This window comes from Acromyrmex echinatior, chromosome 1 (genome assembly GCF_024713525.1).
Source record: "Acromyrmex echinatior isolate Ae372 chromosome 1, ASM2471352v2, whole genome shotgun sequence".
In the NCBI taxonomy this organism is placed as follows: domain Eukaryota; kingdom Metazoa; phylum Arthropoda; class Insecta; order Hymenoptera; family Formicidae; genus Acromyrmex; species Acromyrmex echinatior.
Genome location: NC_141852.1, coordinates 15,242,436 through 15,264,304, shown reverse-complemented (window position 1 = coordinate 15,264,304; position 21,869 = coordinate 15,242,436). Strand labels below are relative to the sequence as shown.

At 26.7% G+C, this 21,869-nt stretch overlaps 2 protein-coding genes across 2 annotated transcripts; both read left to right on the top strand.

Moving 5' to 3' along the window:
- Window positions 1-1,285: 1,285 nt before the first annotated feature.
- Window positions 1,286-14,152, top strand: LOC105146985 (uncharacterized). The gene is given in 17 exon segments (XM_087402595.1): window positions 1,286-2,164; window positions 2,715-2,941; window positions 3,270-3,388; window positions 3,475-3,671; window positions 3,792-3,905; window positions 3,990-4,152; window positions 4,336-4,434; window positions 4,900-5,040; window positions 6,944-7,029; window positions 7,800-8,029; window positions 8,539-8,657; window positions 8,747-8,943; window positions 9,061-9,117; window positions 9,119-9,175; window positions 9,247-9,406; window positions 9,586-9,684; window positions 10,304-14,152. Coding segments are annotated over 17 exon segments (2,295 nt in total). The 5' UTR covers window positions 1,286-2,102; the 3' UTR covers window positions 10,472-14,152.
- Window positions 14,153-14,915: 763 nt separating this feature from the next.
- LOC105146984 (lysosomal aspartic protease-like) lies at window positions 14,916-20,528 on the top strand. Its single transcript, XM_011057662.2, has 8 exons — window positions 14,916-15,070; window positions 15,552-15,781; window positions 16,343-16,461; window positions 16,555-16,751; window positions 16,864-16,980; window positions 17,052-17,211; window positions 17,395-17,514; window positions 18,016-20,528. The coding sequence occupies exons 1-8, from the start codon at window positions 15,009-15,011 to the stop codon at window positions 18,181-18,183; spliced, it is 1,173 nt and encodes a 390-aa protein (XP_011055964.2). The 5' UTR covers window positions 14,916-15,008; the 3' UTR covers window positions 18,184-20,528.
- The last annotated feature ends 1,341 nt before the right edge of the window (window positions 20,529-21,869 follow it).

The window sequence follows — 21,869 nt, the reverse complement described above, 5'->3', positions numbered from 1 at the left end:
TATGAGTGTGGACAAATGGGAACTTCATTTTTTAAAAAGTTTATTAGAAGTTTGATTAACAAAAAGTACTGATGTCACTTTTGGAATGTTTCGCTCGTTTCGTCCTTTCCGTCTCTTCCCAACATATAAGTTCGTATATTAATGACATTAAGAACGCTAATTGACTTCATTCTGGTTTGTTGTACATCCTAATTGTGAATTGATTTAAAAAGGAGTTCTAACATCTCTGAAATCTTCTTAGATTTAATCCTCAGAAAGTTCGTGAAATATATTTCGATTGTTCCTTGTAGTTGCCACTCATCTTGCTCAATTCGGAATTGCACAGGTGAGCACGTGTAAAGGTTGAGTTTCAATAAATACTTCAACCATAATTAAAACAAAATTGTACTTTGTGTTAGAGTAATGTGGTCAGATAAAAAAATGCTTCAAATTTCTTTGAGACTTGCAATTTATTTTTCTTTACATCTTAAGTGAAATATGTGAACGGAAAAGTTCGCATTTTAAATATATAACGTTATTTTATGGGCAGGACTTCGTTTGCCTACAAAACGATTGCCTAGCTTTAGTTGCACACAGCATATTACACGACAATATTGTACACAGCGTATTGCACACATGACAGTATTGCACATGATGGTTGGTTTAGTTTACATCGTACACTTGATACTAACGTACACGTACTAACTAGTAATTTTCTATCAGATTATTTTAATTTTTATTAGGATGCATTTAAAGATGTATCGAATTAATACAATATTTTGTCTCAATTTATAAAAATTTCCTTAAAGATATAAATACATTTTTGTAGGTTATTGATTTTAATATTTTAAATAAAATATTCGAAAATCATTCTGTGCTGGGCAATTTATTCATAAAGAATAAAATACATAGATTGTATGTTTTTTAAAATTATGTATACTAAAAAAATGAGTATTAATTATAGAAAATATGTCAAAAAAAGCGAAAATTAAAATTCTATTGTTTGTATGCTCAAAAAATAAAGTTGAGAAATTTTGCTTCTACAATCAGGAATATATATACGAAGCTCGTTTTTTTAATAGAACATAATGTATTTATTGTATAAAATTGCTAATTAGTGTTTATAAATATTATTAATGTATGTTAATGTTCCCATAAAGGATATTGGCAATTTGTTATGGACAAGTATGATATTATTTTCTAAATTATGCGTACATCATTTGTGGATTATAAATGAGGTAATTATTAATATCGCTATATGGTTCAAGTGGAAAATAAAACCTAATGTGCAAGTGATTGTCGTGCTAACTTGTGGCAATATAGAAATAATTTCCAGATAATTATAATATTACATATTTCAGGAAGCCTTTTTTGATAATCAAATTCTACAATTTTTTTTTGAAATTTTTGATATTTAAATTAAAAAATATTCATTTTCATCGATTAAGGACTACAGTATTACAGCGATTTTTATAATAAATTCTCATTTGTCCCTCTTATATGTCAAAGAGTATATAAAATATCGATGAATGTATAAAATTAAATGCCGAAGATAAACTAAAAATGAACCGAAACATTAAATTTTGTAATTATTTAAATCAAATTATATATTTTTAGATAAATGTCAGCATATTATTTAAAGCGCTGACTCTCAATCTCTTTCATTATTTCAATTATTTGTTACAACACTATTCATTTGTAAATCTATCAAGCCAAATAACATGTAATTTTAAAATTACATCTCTTTCAGATTTATTTAAATACATCGAATCACGATAAATGCAAAGGTGAGAAATATGCTTAAATGAGAAATACGATTTTTAAAAGTTTATTAGGAACTGAAAATTTAGTTTAGACTGAAAAGAACCGAGATCGTTTTCAAAGCGCTCTGTTTATTTAATTGTTCTTCTTTTCACCCAATCCTAAACACAATCACATACATAAGGTCGTAAACAGCATTGGGAATGCTAATGAAAACTTATAAACTGACTTTTGTCTGACTGGCTCTTGTATTCTGTTGCGATCCGACTGTGAACTGGTTTGAAAAGGATTCGAGTTACAACACTTCTAAAACGATCTTGATACTTTATTCCTAGTTCTAATTGCTACGAAATTCGAGAAATATGTTTCGATCTTTTGTATTAATCATGATACTCATCGAGTTGATCAACTCTGAATTATTAAGGTGAGATAGTAAAAATGTTGATTCGTGACAAATATTTGAATGATAATTAGGACAAACATGTCTTAAGTAGAAACATGTCCTTGGGTGTAAGATAATGATATAATTTCATAATGAAAATAATCTTATGAAAAAGTTTAAGTATCGTTTTGAATCTCGCAGTTTATTATCTTTATGTCTTAAGTTAGATAAAACTATATATATATATTTTACAATTATACGAAGATATTATTACACGAAGATATAAATATCGTACAACATATGAATTTCGGATAAATTAATTAATCATTTTAAATTTAATTTCTTGTTATTTTTGGATATTATTTATGCTTTGACATTTCAGTTCTAAGTAATGAATGCAATATACTATAATTTATTTATTCACGTATTAAAATAATGTTTACGTATTTTAAGAGCTTATTTCAATTTCTATGATGCTTTATCTCACTTAAGGCATATACACACACACACACACACACACACACACACACACACACACACACACACACACGTAAATATGTAACATATTGAATTTCTTTTGTGTTTCTTCAAGAATTCCATTATATAAGAAAAATTGTATTCGAAAATCGATTACTGATAGTCGACGAGATGATTTACCTGATATTACAGAGGCACCACTGTTTAATTTATATGATAGGCAATATTATGGTATTATCTCGGTTGGAACCCCACAGCAGAGATTTAACATACTTTTCGACACTGGTGCCTCTAATTTTTTTGTACCATCCATCACCTGCGACAATGATAACATTGCTTGCTGTAAGTAAATCATAACATTTTCTTCGATATTCCATTATTTTATTTATTTTTACATTTATACTATTATACTTTATTATTATATTTTTATTATTATATTTTATATTTTATATTTTATTATTATATTTTATGTTATTTATACCTATATACAAGCATATATATATTTAATAATATTACTATCACATATAAAGAAATAATATCAATTGTTTTTTTATTTTTATGACTGACTTTAAATTATAATATAGGATACAAAGGTAATTTATATATTTCTAGTATAATTTTTATGATGTGATTTGAATGTTGACTGATTTTCTGTTATTATTTTATACAGCGTTACATAGAAAGTATAATAGCAATAATTCCCTCACGCACATAGAAGTTGGTACTTATATCGGACTTCATTACGCGGTTGGTGAGCTTACTGGATACTTATCTACTGATGTAATGAATGTAGGATGTCATCAAGCAAATAGTTCAATTTAATCTCAATTATAATTTATAAAGATTTTTTTAAAGAACTTGTGTGTGTTTTATAGATTGCTGGCGTTAGTATTCAAAATCAAACATTCACAGAAGCGGTAAGACCGGATCCGACTTTTACCTTTCTGGCATATGATGGAATATTAGGAATGGGTTATCCTGAGATGTCTACAAAAGGAGTGCCTCCCGTTTTCAACAGCATGATCGAACAAGGCCTAGTATCGGCACCTGTTTTTAGTTTTTATCTGAATCGGTACGTATCTTCTTATGTTTAAAAATATGATTTCATTTAAACGGTTCGTCTTCTTATATTAAAATTTTGTCTTTTTAATAAACAATATTTTTAATGTTGAAAAAAACATAATGGTTACAGAAATGATTACGGTAGTCAACTGATATTGGGTGGTTCTGATCCCACTTATTATAACACCGAATTCGTTTATGTTAATGTAACCAATAAAGGATACTGGCAATTTGCAATTGATAAGTGCGTAATTATTTTAAAAATTTTTCTACATACATATATATGTCAACAGATTATTTATATATAAGCTAATTGCTAATGCTGTAGGATAAAAATGGAACGTATGATTTTATGTGCGGATGGTTGTGAAGCTATCGCCCACACTGGTTTTCCGGGACTATCTGGACCAGCATCAGAAATCGAATTTATTAACAACAAATTTGATTTATTAAAACAAATTGGAATTTCTCATTACGGCGGAGAAATACTTGTAAGTAGATGATAAATTTTCCAATGGCAGTTCTATTTTAATGATACTAAATGAATTATCGAAATAAATTAATAAATGTCTGATTTGTTACCGTTAACAATATATGGTTATTAATATTAAGCTTTATTGTGTAATTGGTTTTATTAATCTGGATTACTAGTAGATATTAAACTTTGTTTAAAGGTGGATTGCCATCAAATTTCTAAATTGCCCAATGTTACTTTCTTCCTGAATGATAAACCATTCGTACTTACTGCAAATGATTACATCAATATGAGAATGGTAAATATCATTAAATAAAGGTTTAAAATTTCTGATCACTCACCACGAATCTTCAGATTGATGATGTCAAAAGCGATAAAATACATAGAAACTCTTGCAAAATTTATTAAATTTGACGCATTCTTTAAGATAATAATTTTTGTATTTAATAGAATACACTCATAAAAAGAAATATTCAGATATTAAATTTCTCGCAAATTATGTAGTTAATTTCATTTTCTTGTTATAATTCAATTTCAATTATAAGGTTATTTATTGATTTTATTGTAACACATAAAGAGATTAGGTATATTTTACAAATATGTCGACTGCAATGATGTTTTATTAAAACATACATTTTATTGTAATTTGCAATTCTTTTTTTATGTATTTTCTTGGATTTTGATGTCGCAATGTAAGATGATAATGAATATACGAGAGCTGTAAATTGTTTTAAAATAAAACATCATGTTCAATTTGTTGTAGGTCGATTCGAGAAACTCTACAATGATATGTACAAGCACTTTCGTAAATTCTAGTGGAGATATTTGGATTTTGGGTACTCCATTTCTTAATCAATTTTATACTGAGTTCGACATGGAGAACGATCGAGTGGGATTTGCGCAAGCAAAATAAGTATTGTTTTTTAAAAGATTACTTTAAATGTTAGAAAATTTATTAAATGATAGTAATAAGTAAATAATTTAATCTCGCAATCTTCCTTTAGAACTATGATCCATGATCCTTATACTAATTATACCTTTTATTTGGGATTACTTAGGCGTTAACTATGTTCTTAGATAAATAGGTATGTAATATTCTTAAGAAAATTAGATCGAAGATCTGCGATATTATTGTTATACATTTGTTACTTTATATAGCCCATTATTTCAGTATAATATCGTATTGTTGTAAATATAATTTGATCTGCTATTTTCAATATTTTTCTTTTTTTTTTAATAAAATATAGAAGTTGTATGTATTTTCTTCATGATCTCTGCATTTGTAAACTTATTTAAAGCAATAAATTGTTTTAAGTCATAGTTAATGTTATTGGTTACATCTTATGTTTCTAAGAAATGATAATTTTAATATAATATTTTTAAAAAATATAATTTTGTGCATTTAAATAATTTTAAAAAATTATAAATTATTTTTGGATGAGTTGTTTAAACTGCAATAAAAAAATAAGTAAAACATATTGACCATAATAAGAGGGAGATATTTCTGCGGATATTTTACCCTCATTTAACTCTTCATTACTACTTCATTACATTCATTCGAATAATTTCTTCTTTTTTTCCTTTTAAATGTTGATAATTGTTTCAATTAATTTATTTTTGTTTCACAATTATACTCTCAAATAACCAATTAATTGTATTGGATTTGAAAAACTAGTTTCTTAATCTTTCTCTCTTTCACTAGATGTCTCATCGTCCAATAAGAGTGATAAAAAATTTATTGTACAAAAGTACAGGTCATAATACTTAACCGCATCAAATTATTTGTTTTTTTAAGTAATTGTGAATAAATTTAAAAATATGTTGAGTTAGATTTGGAATTTTAGTTAGGAAAGATCCACTGACATCAGCTAGATGACATCAATTAAAACATGCATTTCAAAGTTGATAGCGATATTGATAGATCAATAATCATAACTTAATTTTAACATCAGATTCAGCAATGCTGAAAATCTTCATAAGAGTTAGCTTCATCGCGCGCGATAGATGAAAAATAACTTTTCAAATAATTCAACTTCTGATTACGTAACTTCTGATAACATAAAAATAATTTCCAGATTATTATAATATAACATAATATAATATAACATTTCAGGAGGCCTTACTTAAAAATCAGATTCTATAATTTTCTTTGAAATTTTTGACATATGTATTAAAAAATATTTGTCTTAATCGTTTAAGAACTACACTATTATAACGATTTTTGAAAAATAAATTTTGATTTGTCCCGTTTTATACGTCAAAAAAATATAAAATATCGATGTATAAAATTAAATGCTGAGGATGGCTAAAAATGATCTGAAATATTAAATTATGTGATTATATTAAACAATTTTATAAAACAAATATATTGCTTTTAAATAAATTTTAACACATTGTATATCGCGAAGACTCTCAATCGCTTTCATTATTATCATTATTGATACTACACTATTCTTTTGTAATACTAACAAGACGAAAATAATACATAAATTAAAAATTTATAACTTTCTTCCGATGTATCTAAAATGTTGAATCGCGTAATGTGAGAAGTATGCTTAAACGCAAAACACTTTTTTTTAAAAGTTTATTGGAGATTAGTTATTGAAAAGAATCAAGATCGTTTTCAAAAAGCTCTGCCGGTTTAGTTGTCCTTTTTATCATTCACTCCTAACACAGTTACGTATATAAGCGCATAAACAGCATTGGGAACGCTAATGATTGACTCTTGTATTCTGTTATGTGATCTATGTATGAACTGATTTGAAGAGGAGTTACAACGCTTCTAAAACGTTCTTGATACTTGATACGTAGCTCTAATTGCTTCGAGAAACATGTTTCGATCTTTTATGTTAATCGTGGTACTCATCGAATTGATCAATTCGGCATTGTTAAAGTGAGATAGTGAAAATGTTGATTCGTGACAAATACTTGAACGATAATTAGATCAAAACTGTTGAAAAATGTTTTTGGGTGTAATCTTCCGAAAAAAGCTTTTGAGCATTTACAGATCGGAATTTTATTATCTTTATGTCTTAAGTGAGATGAGCATGGAAACTGAAATTCGCATTTAAAATATGTAAACATAATTTAAATATGTAAATAGATTTAGCGTTAATTGCATTAATTATTTAAACCTGAAATGTTGAGACATAAATAATATTTAAATATAAGAGGAAATTAAATTAAAAATTAATTTAATTTGTTCGAAATTCGAATGTTGTACGATCTTTGTGGAATTGTGAAATGTGTGTATGTGTGTGTGTGTGTGTGTGTGTGTGTGTGTGTGCACAAATATGTAATATAATGGTATCTTTTGTGTTATATATTCATAATTATTCATAATTACACGATTATATAAATATCGTATAACATATGAATTTCGGATAAATTAATTAATCATTTAAAATTTAATTTCTTCTTATTTTTGGATATTATTTATGCTTTAACATTTCAGTTCTAAGTAATGAATGCAATATACTTTAATTTATTTACGCATTAAAATAATCTTTACATATTTTAAATGCTAATTTCAGTTTCCATGATGCTTTATCTCAGTTAAGCCATACATACACACACGCCATATATATATATATATATATATATATATATATATATATACATGTAAATATGTAACATAATGAATTTCTTTTGTGTTTCTTCAAGAATTCCATTATATAGGACAAAATCTATTCCAAAATGGATTTCCATAGAAGGTCAACGATTTGATTTGACTCATTTTTCAAAGGCACGACTGTTTTATTTATATGACAAACAATACTATGGCATTATTTCAGTAGGAACCCCACCGCAAAAGTTTAGAATTAATTTCGACACTGGTTCTTCTAATTTTTTTTTACCATCCATCAACTGTCACACTGATAATATTCAATGCTGTATGTAAATCATAATGTAACATTTCTTCGATTATTTTATTTACTTTTACATTTATACTATTATACTTATATTTTATGTTATTTATATTTATACTTATATACAAGCACATTTATATTTAATAATATTACTATTACATATGTAGAAATGATATCAATTGCTTTTTTTTTTAATGACTGACTTTAAGTAAAAATATAGGATACAAAGGTAATCTATATATTACAATTATAATTTTTATGATATGATTTGAAATTTAATAGTATCAAAATTAAAATAACTATGAAGATAAATATTACGAAATTAAATTTTACAATCATATGTTGTTTATTTTATTTATCGTGCTTACTTTAAATGTGTAAATGATTATTATTGATATAATTTATATGTTAGGAAAGAAATAATAAATGTTTTCTTATAACGATTGTTAATATACATATCTTTAAATAAATAGATAGAAATTTATTTTTAGCATATTTAACAACAACTGATTTTCTGTTATTATTTTATACAGCATCAGTTACAAGATATAATAGCAAAGAATCCCACACATATATAGAAGTTGGTACTTTTATCGGACTTCATTACGAGGTTGGTGAGCTAACTGGATACTTATCTACTGATGTAGTAAATGTAGGTTGTCATCAAACAAACAGTTCGATTTAATCTTAATTATAATTTATAAAAATTTTTTTGATGCATCACATAACACCATTTTATAGATTGCTGGCGTTAATGTTCAAAATCAAACCTTCACAGAAGCGGTAACACGGGATCTGACTTTTGCCTATCTGTCATACGATGGAATCTTAGGAATGGGTTACCCAGAGATATCTACAAAAGGAGTGCCTCCTGTTTTCACCACCATGATTGAACAAGGCCTAGTGTCGGCACCTGTTTTTAGTTTTTATCTGAATCGGCATGTACCTCTTTTTTATGTCTAAAAATATTCTTTCAACAGTTCGTTTTATTATAATACAAAATTATTTTTTTAATAAACAATATTTTAATATGAAAAAAAATAAAATTTGTACAGAAATTATTATTACGGTAGTGAACTGATATTGGGTGGTATCGATCCTCTTTATTCTAACCGAGTTCACTTATGTTAATGTATCTCACAAAGGATACTGGCAATTTCCCATAGATAAGTACGTTATTATTTTTTAAACTACATATACATATAGCTAACGGATTATATAGCTAATTGTTAATGCTGTAGGATAAAAATGAGACATATGATTTTCTGTGACGATGGCTGTGAAGCTATCGCCCACACTGGCTTTTCGGGGCTATCTGGACCAGCATCAGAAATCGAATTTATTAACAACGAAATTGATTCATTAAGACGACTTGGAATTCCTCATGGAGGAGATATATTTGTAAGTAGATGATAAATTTTCCAATGACAGCTGTCTTTTAATGATACTGAATAAATTACTAAAATAAATTAATAAATGTCTGATTTGTTGACAATAATATGGTTTATTAATACTAAGCTTTATTGTGATATTGGTTTTATTAATTTAGACTACTATTAGGTATTAATCTTTGTTTAAAGGTGAACTGCAATAATATTTCTGATTTGCCCAGCATTACTTTCTTTTTGAATAAAAAACCATTCGTACTCACTGCAAAAGATTACGTCAATTTTAGAACGGTAAATATCATTAAATATAGGTTTAAAATTTCTGATCATTCACCACGAATCTTTAGATTGACGGTTTCAGAAGCGATGAAGTACATAAAAGCTATTACCAAATATATTAAATTGGATGCATTTTTCAAAATAATAATTTTTGCATTTAATAGAAAATACTTGTAAAAAAAATATACTGACTTTCTCGCAAATCATACAGTTAATTTTGTTTTCTGGGGTTATAATTCAATTATTAGGTGTTGGAATTAATTCGTAGCGTTTTTTAATGAAAGAATGTTATTTATTTCACATGAGCATTAAAAAATACATTAATGAAAGTACTTCCCATCACTTGTAAAACGCTACGAATTAATTCCAACACCTAATAATAATTAATAATTTAATTATAAGGTTATTTATTGATTTTACTGTAACATATAGAGAGATTTGGGATATTTTACAAATATATCGAATGCAATATTGTTTGTTAAATTACATTTAGAAATACATTTTAATGTAATTTACAATACTTTTTAAAATATATTTTCTCGCTTTTGATTTTGCAATATAAGTTGGTAATGATTAGACAAGAGCTATAAACCGTTTTGAAATGAAACATCAAATGTTCAATATGTTGTAGGTCGATGCGGATGAATATAACATTACGATGTGTACAAGTCCTTTCGTAAATTCCAGGAAATATTTTGGTAAAAATGATATTTGGATTTTGGGTATTCCATTTCTTAATAAGTTTTATACTGTGTTCGACATGGGGAACAACCGAGTGGGATTTGCGCATGCAAAATAAGTATTGTTTTCTGAAGAAATTATTTTAAATGCTAGAAGATTATAGGAAATAATGAGCATATTATGTAATAATGAGTGTATTTGTCTTGCAAAGTTTTTAGAATCATTTAAAAATTTTTTTTTTTTTTGGTTCTTAATTCTTATATTTATGGCATTGATATTTTTATTTTGAGTTATTTAAGCGTTAACTTCATTCTTGATAAAAGCGTACAATTTATAAAAGTATAATGAAGATTTGCGACATTATTGCTATCAAGTTTAATATAATTCATTCTTCCTGCATATCGTATTATTACACAATATAAATACAATTCTGTTAATCTTAATTTTTCTTTTTTGTTTATTATAATGTAAAATTTATATGTATTTTTCAATGCGGACTCTGCATTTGTAAACATATCTAAAATCTAAAGCAATAAATTGTCTTCGGTTGTAATTAATGTCATCGAATATCTTACGTAGGAAATGATAATAATACATATTTTTTAAAATAATTTTGCTTTATTAAAATTATATATTATAACTAAATAATATGTTTAAACTTAAGGAATGAATAGAATATATTGACTATAAAAATTGCTATTTCTGTAGACAATTTTATTCATCTCTTCATTATCTCACTTATTTTGTAAGTACATAAAATTTACTTACAAAATAAAATAAATATTATTTATATCAGTAGATTACACGCGCGATACAAATAATATTTATTCCGATCAATCACAATTGTAACATGTTATCGTTCAAGTACAATTTGGAAGTATTATAGTATATATTTTTTATCTGCGTCACTTTTATATCGGTTTGATGATTTCTTTTTCTTTATTCTTATTTTTACGTGTGTAAATATTCATTCCGAAGTGTACAGAATTGTTCATAATTGCTTTCTGGTTATTTCTTTTTGACTTATCGATTGTTCACTGTTATTTTCAGATAATTCATTTTTTTCATATTTATTTCTTTTATATTTGTACTGTACCATTTATCTTACTACATAATTTAAATTTTAAGTAATATATTAGGTGTTGGAATTAATTCGTAGCGTTTTACAAGTGATGGGAAGTACTTTCATTAATGTATTTTTTAATGCTCATGTGAAATAAATAACATTCTTTCATTAAAAAACGCTACGAATTAATTCCAACACCTAATATTTTAATATGTTATGCGAGACCCTTGAGTGAGTTAAATTTATAGACTCAATTCTTTAGTTATAGCAAGGAATAAATTACTGTGGGCATTGCGGTATATAGATTTGGGGCATTACTGAACATTTTTTAAGAGAATTATGTAATATAATAACCGATGTTAGGTTATATTATTATTGATCAATGCATTACTAAAGCATTAATGGACATAAAAAATTTGCTATTACTTGGTCATAACTTGGGTATTTAGACATTATTGGTACTAGACAATGATGTACAATGGTTTGGTCAGCGGTTTATTCTTTAGTTACACTGTTTTATTTTTCAAAATTCAATTTCTGATATCGTATTGTAGAATAAAATATATTCCACAATTATCGTTTCAACCAACGATTTAATTGGTTTGTATTTGAAGGATTCTCCTATATTTTCAATTGTCCCTTAGTTGGGAAATACATTTTATACCGATGAATAAGATTGAATATTGATGAAAATAGCGAGTAAAATCATTTAATTTTGTAATTATATTATTATTATTATTATATTAAAATTCATCAATTTATACATTGTTTTTAGATAAATTTTTACGTATTGTTTAGCGCGTTGGTTGTCAGTTGCTCTCATTATTCTAGTCATAGGTTTCTGTATCATTATTTTTTCAAGCTTATTCTATCAAGATAAAGGAAGCATACTTTAAAGAATAATACGTGGGTGATTCAAATATAAACGAGAATTTTTTCTTATTATTTATTGGAGATAATAAAAATATAAAGGAATCCAACTGTCTTTCTATATAGTACTCTGCTACATAAATATATTTTTAACAGCGGATAAGCAGTTTGGCGATCCCGTTTTCATTTAAAAAAATAGATACAACTAATTGCGCAAGAATTCTTCTCCACTGGTATCGTTCACGAATCGTATTGTCCTCCCAATTCTTCTTTCAGTAGTAACAAACAAATAATAATTGTATGGAAAGATATGTCTCGAATATCATGTTTGCCGCTAAAATAATTCGGAGGATTCTAGGATAATGTATAGTAGAGGAATTCGTGCGCGATTAACTGCAGATCCAATCTATTACTTTTTATGAATAGGGGATCGCTAAACTGTCTATCCGCTGGAAAAAATATATCAAATTGCAGGGAAACTATGTAGAAAAGTAATTTGTTTTTTTTAAATATTTTTTTATACTTTATTCTCTTTCTTATCTAAATATTAAATATTAAATATTAAAAAAAGAAATTTTCGTTTATATTTGATTCATCTTCATTTTTATCAAATTTATTCAAATATATTCAGTCATGCGTAAGTGCAAAATATGAGTGTGGACAAATGTGAACTGCATTTTTTTAAAAATTTATTTGAGACTTGTTTAACAAAAAGCACTGAAGTCATTTTTGGAACGTTTCGCTCGTTTCATCCTTTTCGTCCCTTCCCAACATATAAATTCGTATATAAATGACATTAAGAACGCTAATTGACTTCATTCTGATTTGTTGTGCATCCTAATTATGAATTGATTTGAAAAGTCCTAACATTTCTGAAATCTTCTTAGATTTAATCGTCAGAAAGTTCGGAAAACATAATTCGATTGTTTCTTGCAGTTGCCGCACTCATCGTGCTGATCAATTCGGAATTGCACGGGTGAGCACGTGTAAGGGTTGTGTCACAATAAGTACTTTAACCATAATTAATACAAAATTTTACTTTGTGTTAGAGTAATGTCAGATAAAAAAATGCTTCAAACTTCTTTGAGACTTGCAATTGGTTTTTCTTTACATCTTAAGTGAAATAATTGGACGGAAAAGTTCGAATCTAAAATATATTTTTATTAATGTTATTTGATAGGCAGGGCTTTGTTTGTCTACAAAACGATTGCCTAGCTTCATTTGCACACAGCATATTACACACAACAATATTGTACACAGCGTATTGCACACATGATGCTAATGGTTTAGTTTACATCGTACACTTGATAGGTGTACTAACTAATAACTTTCTATCAAACTATTTTAATTTTTATAGCGATGCATTTAAAGAATAATGTATCGAATTAGTACAATATTTAATCTCAATCTATAAAAATTTCCAAGGAGACATAAATTTTTTGTAGATTGTTGATCTTATTATTTAATATTTTAAATCAAATATTCGAAAATCATTCTTTGCTGAACAAATTATTCATATATAATAGAATATATAGACTGTATGTTTTTTAAAATTGTATATATTAAAAAAATATATATTAATTATAGAAAATATGTCATCTGAAAAAAATCACCTGAAAATTTAAAATTCTATTGTTTGGATGCTTAAAAATTATTCGTACAGTCGAGAAATATTGCTTCTGAAATCAAGAATATACATGTGAAGCTCGTTTTTTTATTAGAACAGAATGTATTTATTGTATAAAATTGCTAATTAATGTTTATAAATAAGATTATTAACATATGTTATTATCCATAAAGGATACTGGCATTTTCCTATGGACAAGTATGATATTATTTTCTAAATTATACATACTTTATTTGTGGATTATATATGAGATAATTATTAATGTCGCACTAGGGTTCAAATGGAAAATAAAACCTAATGTGCAAGTGATTGTCGAGCTAACTTCTGGTAATGTAGAAATAATTTCCAGATAATTATAATATTACATATTTCAGGAAGCGTTTTTTAAAAATCAAATTCTACAATTTTTTTTGAAATGTTTGACATTTAAATTAAAAAAATATTCATTTTCATCGATTAAGAACTATAGTATTACAGCGATTTTTAATAATAAATTCATTTGTCCCCCTTATACGACAAAGAGGATATAAAATATCGATGAATGTATAAAATTAAATGACGAAGATTAATTAAAAATGAACCGAAACATTAAATTTTGTAATTATTTAAATCAATTTATATATTTTTAGATAAATGTCAGTATATTGTTTAAAGCGCTGACTCTCAATTGCTTTCATTATTTCAATTATTTGTTACAACACTATTCATTTGTAAACCTATCAAGAACATACAATATATAATTTGAAAATTAATATCTTTTTCAGATTTATTTGAATACATCGAGTCGCGATAATGCAAAAATGAGTAATATGCTTAATTGAGAAATATGATTTTTTAAAAGTTTATTAGGGTTTAGTTATTGAAAAGAGTCAAGATCGTTTTCGAAACGCTCTGTGTATTTAATTGTTCTTCTTTTCACTCCTAAACACAATTACGTAAATAAGCTCGTTAACAGCATTCGGAATGCTAATGATTGACTTTGCTCTTGTATTCTGTTATGCGATCTGGTTTGAAAAGGATTTGAGTTACAACGCTTCTAAAATAATTTTGATACTTGATTCCTAGTTCTAATTCCCACGAAATTCGAGAAACATGTTTCGATCTTTTGTATTAATCATGATACTCGTCGAGTTGATCAACTCTGAATTGTTAAGGTGAGATAGTAAAAATTTTGATTCGTGACAAATATTTGAACGAGGACAAACATATCCTAAGTAGAAACATGTCCTCGGGTGTAAGATAATCTTATGAAAAAGGCGTTTGAGTATCGTTTTGCAACTCGAAATTTATTATCTTTATGTCTTAAGTGAGATAAAACTATATATATATTTCACAATTACACGAAGATATAAACATCGTACAATATATGAATTTCGGATAAATTAATTAATTATTTTAAATTTAATTTCTTCTTATTTTTGGATATTATTTATGCTTCAACATTTCAGTTCTAAGTAATGAATGCAATATACTTTAATTTTACGGATTAAAATAATGTTTACATATTTTAAGTGCGAATTTCCATGATGCTTTAACTCACTTAAGATATATATATATATATATATATATATATATATATATATATATATACACGTAAATATGTAACATAATGGATTTCTTTTGTGTTTCTTCAAGAATTCCATTATATAGGACAAACTTTATTCGAAAATGGACTTCCATTGAAGGTCGACAATTTGATTTGACTAATTTTCCAAAGGCACCACTGTTTAATTTATATGATAAACAATACTATGGTATTATCTCGGTTGGAACTCCAAAGCAGATGTTTAACGTACTTTTCGACACTGGTGCCTCTAATTTTTTTGTACCATCCATCACCTGCGACAATGCTAACATTGCTTGCTGTAAGTAAATCATAATGTAATATTTTCTTCGACATTCCATTAATTAATTTATTTTTACATTAATACTTTTATACTTATATTTTTTGTTATTTATATTTATACTTATGTACAAGCACATTTATATTTAATAATATTACTATTATATATGTAGAAATGATATCAATTACTTTTTTATTTTAATGACTGATTTTATGTAAAAATATAGGGTACAAGATAATCTATATATTTCAAGTATAATTTTTATGATGTGATTTGAAATTTAATAGTATAAAAATTAAAATAATTATGAAGGGAAATATTATTAAATTAAACTTTACGATCATATGTGGTTTATTTTATTTGTCGTGCTTATTTTTAATGTACAAATGATTATCTTTGATACATAGTGCAATTCATAATGTTAAAGCAAAAAAACAATAAAGGTTTTTAATCTTATAACAATTGTCAACATACATCTTTATATTTATATTTCTATATCTTTATATATCTTTAAATTAATAAAAAGAAATTTATTTTTAACATCTTTGACAACAACTGATTTTTTGTTATTATTTTATACAGCGTCACACAGAAAATATATTAGCAATAAATCCCACACATACATAAAAGTTGATACTCATATCAGACTTCATTACGCGGTTGGTACGCTGAGTGGATACTTATCTACTGATGTAGTGGATGTAGGTTGTCGTCAAACAAACAGTTCGATTTAATTTTAATTATAATTTATAAAAATTCTGTTTTTTGAAGACTCATATGTCACCGTTTTATAGATTGCTGGCGTTAAAGTTCAAAATCAAACATTCACAGAAGCGGTAACACGGGATCTGACTTTTGACTATCTGTCATACGACGGAATCTTAGGAATGGGTTACCCACAGATATCTACAAAAGGAATGCCCCCCATTTTCACCAGTATGATTGAACAAGGTCTAGTGTTGGCACCAGTTTTTAGTTTTTATCTGAATCGGCATGTACCTCCTTTTTATATTTAAAAATATTCTTCCAATAATTTTACTATATCACAAAATTGTTTTTTTAATAAACAATATTTTTAATATGAAAATAAATAAAATTTATAGAAATTATTATTATGGTAGTGAACTGATATTAGGTGGTTTCGATCCCCATTATTGTAACACCGAGTTCACTTATGTTAATGTATCCCACAAAGGATACTGGCAATTTCCCATAGATAAGTACGTTATTATTTTTTAAACTACATATACATATAGCTAACGTATTATATAGCTAATTGTTAATGCTGTAGGATAAAAATGAGACATATGATTTTCTGTGACGATGGCTGTGAAGCTATCGCCCACACTGGCTTTTCGGGATTATCTGGACCAGCATCAGAAATCGAATTTATTAACAATGAAATAGATTCATTAAAACGAGTTGGAATTGCTCATGGAGGAGATATAATTGTAAGTAGATGATAAATTTTCCAATGGCAACTCTCTTTTAATGATACTGAATAAATTACTAAAGTCAATTAATAAATGTGATTTGTTCCCGATGACAATAACATGGTTTTTTAATACTAAGCTTTATTGTGATATTGATTTTATTAATTTAGACTACTAGTAGGTATTAAACTTTGTTTAAAGGTTGACTGCCGTCAGATTTATGAATTGCCCAATGTTACTTTCTTCTTGAATAATAAACCATTCGTTCTCACTGCAAATGATTACATCCATACGAGAAAAGTTCCATATGGAAACAATAAAGTAAATATCATTAAACAAAGGTTTAAAATTCCTGATCACTCACCACGAATCTATAGATTGACGGTTTCAGAAGCGATAAAATATATAAAAACTGTTACAAAATATTTTAAATTGGATGCATTCTTCAAGATAATAATTTTTGCATTTAATAGAATACACTTGTAGAAACAATATACTAACTTTCTCGCAAATCATACAGTTAATTTTGTTTTTTGAAGTTATAATTCAATTAATAATTAATAATTTAATTATAAGGTTATTTATTGATTTTACTGTAACACGTAGAGAGGTTTGAGTATATTTTACAAATATGTCGAATGCAATATTGTTTGTTAAATTATAGTTAGAAATACATTTTAATGTAATTTACATATACAAATACTTTTTAAAATATATTTTCTCGCTTTTGATTTTGTAATAATAAAATAAGATGGTAATGAATAGACAAGAGCTATAAACTATTTTGAAATGAAACATCAAATCATGTTCAATATGTTGTAGAACGATTCGGATGAGCACAACATTACGATATGTACAAGCCCTTTCGTAAATTCCAGGGAATATTTTGGTTTATATGATATTTGGATTTTGGGTACTCCTTTTCTTAGTCGATTTTATACTTTGTTCGACATGGGTAACGACCGAGTGGGATTTGCGCATCCAAAATAAGTATTGTTTTTTAAGAGATTTCTTTAAATGCTAGAAAATTTATTAAATTATAGTAATAAGTAAATAATTAAATCCCGCAATCTTCCTTTAGAACCATGATCCATGATCCTTATACTAATTATACCTTTTATTTGGAATTACTTAGGCGTTAACTATGTTCTTAGATAAATAGGTATGTAATATTCTTAAAAAAATTAGATCGAAGATCTGCGATATTATTGTTATACATTTGTTACTTTATATAGCCCATTATTTCAGTATAATATCGTATTGTCGTGAATATAATTTGATCTGCTATTTTCAATATTTTTCTTTTTCTTTTAATAAAATATAAATGTTGTATGTATTTTCTTCTTGATCTCTGCATTTGTAAACTTATTTAAAGCAATAAATTATTTTAAGTCATAGTTAATGTTATTGATTACATCTTATGTTTCTAAGAAATAATAATTTTAATATAATATTTTTAAAAAATATAATTTTGTGCATTTAAATAATTTTAAAAAATTATAAATTATTTTTGGAGAAGTTGTTTAAACTGTAATAAAAAAGTATGTAAAATATTTGACCAGAGGGAGATATTTCTGCGGATATTTCACCCTCATTTATCTCTTCATTACCTAAATTTGTAAATACATGAAATATGTACCTATCGATTTGACGTCACTTAAAACAACATTTTATTTTACATGTTCGATCTATACGCATCGTACTTACATTCGAATTATTTCTTCTTTTTTTCCTTTAAATGTCGACAATTGTTTCAATTAATTTATTTTTGTTTCACAATTATACTCTCAACTATTCAATTAATTGTGTTGGATTTGAAAAACTAGTTTCTTAATCTCTCTTTCTTTCACCAGATGTCTCATCGCCCAATAAGGATGACAAAAAATTTATTGTACAAAAATACAGATCGTAATACTTAACCGCATCAAATTATTTATTTTTTTAAGTAATTGTGAATAAATTTAAAAAAAATGTTGAGTTAGATTTATAGGAATGATCCACTGACATCAGCTAGACGACATCAGTTAAAACATGTATTTCAAAGTTGATAGCGACACTGATAGCTTTCAATAACCATATCTTAATTTTAACAGATTCAGCAATGCTGAAAATCTTTATAAGAGCTATCTTCATCGCGCGCGATAGATGAAAAACAACTTTTCAAATAATTCAACTTTTTATTACGTAACTTCTGATAACATAAAAATAATTTTCAGATTATTATAATATAATATAACATTTCAGGAAGCCTTATTTAAAAATCAGATTCTATAATTTTCTTTGAAATTTTTGACCTAATAAATTAAAAAATATTCGTCTTATTCAGTTAAGAATTACAGTATTATAGCGATTTTTGAATATAAATTTTGATTTGTCCCGCTACGTCAAAGAAAATATAAAATATCGATGAATATATAAATTAAATGCTGAGGATGGTTAAAAATGATCTGAAACATTATGTAATTATATAAAACAAATTATATATTGTTTTTAGATAAAGTTTAGCACATTGTATACCGCGCTGACTCTCAATCGCTTTCATTATTTTCATTATTTGATACTACACTATTCTTTTGTAATACTAACAAGACGAAAATAATACATAAATTAAAAATTTATAACTTTTTTCCGATGTATCTAAAATGTTGAATCGCGTAATGTGAGAAGTATGCTTAAATGTGAAACACAATTTTTTAAAAGTTTATTAGAAATTAGTTAATGAAAAGAACCAAGATCGTTTTTAGAGAGCTCTTTTGATTTAGTTGTTCTTTTTTTTACCCACTCCTAATCACTGTCACGTACATAAACTCGTAAATAGCATTTGGAACGCTAAGGATTGATTTTTCTCTTGTATTCTGTTTTGCTATTCCAAATGTGAACTGATTTGAAGAGGACAACGCTTCTAAAACGTTTTTGATATTTGATTCCTCGCTCTAATTGCTACGAAATTCGATAAGCATGTTCCAATCTTTTGTGTTAATCGTGGCACTTGTGGAGTTGATCAACTCGTAATTGTTAAGGTGAAATAGTGATAATGTTGATTCGTGACACACACTTTAATAATAATTAGAACAAAATTGTAGAAAATGTGTTTTTTGGTGTAAAATAATCTTATAAAAAAGATTCTTCAGCATTCGTTTTAAAACTCGAAATTTTATTATCTTTATGTCTTAAGTGGGTCAAACATCTCACTTAACTGAAATTTGCATTAATATATGTAAACATTATATTAATGCGTAAAAAGGTCAAAGTGGATTGTATTTATGACTTAGTACTGAAATATTAATAATGAATATAAATAATATCTAAAAATAAATAGAAATTAAATTAAAAATGATTAATTACTGTAATTTGTCCGAAATTCGTATGTTATACGATATTCGTATCTTCGTGCATTTGCGAAAAAAATATCATATATATATATATTAGGTGTTGGAATTAATTCGTAGCGTTTTTAATGAAAGAATGTTATTTATTTCACATGAGCATTAAAAAATACATTAATGAAAGTACTTCCCATCACTTGTAAAACGCTACGAATTAATTCCAACACCTAATATATATATATATATATATATATATATATATACATTTATAAAGTTTATTATTTATTGATTTTACTGTAATACATAGAGAGGTTTGAGTATATTTTACAAATATGTCGACCACAATGATGTTTTATTAAAAAATACATTTTATTATAATTTGGAATGCTTTTTTAATGTATGTGTGGCTATTAAATAATGAGACTGACGCTGCTACAGAAGAAGTGTGCATGCGCCAAACGCCAGCGACCGACAGCTGTTTAGCGTGAAGCCTTCTCTTTCGAATGCAGTACCTCTCGCTTCTGTAAACAAATCCGTATAGCCGTAGCCTTTTTTCGAATTAGAGTTGTTTTTTTGTTTCGCCGGAAAAATGATAAGTGTAACAATAGAGCAACGAATTGTTGTAAAATTTCACGTGAAACTTGGAAAAATCGCTACTGAAATTTATAATTTATTGAAATTTATTGAAAGAAGTGTATGGCCATGAATGTTTATCGCGTGCACGTGTTTTTGAGTGGTTTAAGCGTTTCCAAGACGGTCGAGAAGACATTGAAGATGATTCACGCCCGGGTCGCCCTTCCACAAAAACGGATGACAATATCGAAACAATCTATAATCTGGTTCGATCCGACTGTCGGTTAAGTATTCGTGCGATTGGTGAAACTGTAGGAATTGACAAAGAATGTGTACGGCAAATTTTACATAACAATTTTAACATGAAAAAAGTGCCAAAATGGTACCTAAAATTCTCACGTTTGAACAACAAGAAACTCGCAAAAATCTTTGTACTGACACTTTGAATGCCATTGAAAATGACCCAAACTTATTGGAAAGGATAATAACATTAAATTAAAATAACATAAAATTAAAAGGAACAAGATTTGAGTCCGTTGTGAAAGAGAAAGCGGCACGCGTCCTGAACGAGCTGACAGAAGAAGACTTTCAGCACTGTTTCAAACAATGGAAAATTCGCATGAAGCGTTATAGGAATAGAGGAGGAGTGTATATTGAAGGTAATAATAAGTAAATATGTATGAAACCAAAATAAAATATTTTACAGCGTCAGTCTCGTTATTTAATAGCCACACCTCGTATTTTCTCGCTTTTGATGTCACAATATAAGATGAATAG

What these genes read in the sequence shown, in the direction of transcription:
- LOC105146984 (XM_011057662.2), top strand. Translation starts at nt 15,009, where the DNA reads ATGTTTCGATCTTTTGTATTAATCATGATACTCGTCGAGTTGATCAAC. An exon ending in ATCAACTCTGAATTGTTAAG is followed by an intron (nt 15,071 to 15,551) that starts GTGAGATAGTAA and finishes TGTTTCTTCAAG; the next exon opens with AATTCCATTATATAGGACAA. An exon ending in TTCCATATGGAAACAATAAA is followed by an intron (nt 17,515 to 18,015) that starts GTAAATATCATT and finishes AATATGTTGTAG; the next exon opens with AACGATTCGGATGAGCACAA.